At 55.0% G+C, this 800-nt stretch overlaps 1 protein-coding gene across 1 annotated transcript; it reads right to left on the bottom strand.

Annotated features, from left to right (window-relative positions):
- Positions 1-25: 25 nt before the first annotated feature.
- Positions 26-697, bottom strand: PTSG_04889 (uncharacterized protein; the record flags this gene model as incomplete). The annotated part of the gene is made up of 4 exons (XM_004994150.1): positions 26-43; positions 72-121; positions 364-498; positions 691-697. 4 exons carry the CDS (start codon positions 695-697, stop codon positions 26-28), a joined length of 210 nt encoding a protein of 69 aa, XP_004994207.1.
- Between the last annotated feature and the right edge of the window lie 103 nt (positions 698-800).

Below are 800 nucleotides of genomic sequence, written 5' to 3'. Positions count from 1 at the left end.
TCTTTACTGGCCAATAGCAAGCCCGCTACAGGTACCTTGCTGTCTTCGCGCGTGCCCGTGGCAAACTGGACCGCAATTCCGATGACGGTGAGCACGAGCCACGAGGCCACCATGATGTACGCTGCATGCAAGCACGCACAGCAAGATGAGTGAGACCACGATTCGACACATGATGGGAGAACGGGAAACAGTGGTGGGCGGGAGCATGAGGTGACAACACCATTCAAGAGACAGCATCAGCAAGCACCAGCCACCACCAGCAAGCACCAGCCACCACCAGCAATCACCACTTTATCGTGGAGCGTTGCTTCTTTTGCCCCCCCCCCTCTTTGTTTCTCTGTTTGTGTCGCGCTCTCAACGCACCTTCGGAGTTGAAGGAGCGATCAAACTTGACGCGCCCGTTGCCGTGTGTGAGGTCACCACGTATCGCCTCCACAATCTGCCCCAAGCAGTACAGCACCAGCGAGCCAAAGCCAGACCGCACAAAGTACTCCACGCCTTTGGTTCGATGGATGGTGAATTGGTTGGATGGGTGGTGATGGTGGTGGTGCAGTTGTTGTTGTCGTCGTTGTGATGTGGAAGAACAGCATGAGGCGCGCATGTCGTCACATCAACAGCACACATGTCGGTGGGGCTGAATGCACAACACTCAGGCATCATCACGCACGCACTCACGGTGCTGTTGCTTACCCAACATGAAGAGAAGCGAGCCGCCAATCGAGGTGGTCAGGATCACAAACAGCTGACATTATGTGTGTTGTGTGTGTGTGTGTTGTGCGTGAACAAGTGACGCAGTTTGA

The sequence above is a fragment of the Salpingoeca rosetta genome, assembly GCF_000188695.1.
Source record: "Salpingoeca rosetta unplaced genomic scaffold supercont1.11, whole genome shotgun sequence".
In the NCBI taxonomy this organism is placed as follows: domain Eukaryota; class Choanoflagellata; order Craspedida; family Salpingoecidae; genus Salpingoeca; species Salpingoeca rosetta.
The sequence above is the reverse complement of the archived record's forward strand: the minus strand, read 5'-3'. Positions and strand labels throughout refer to the sequence as shown.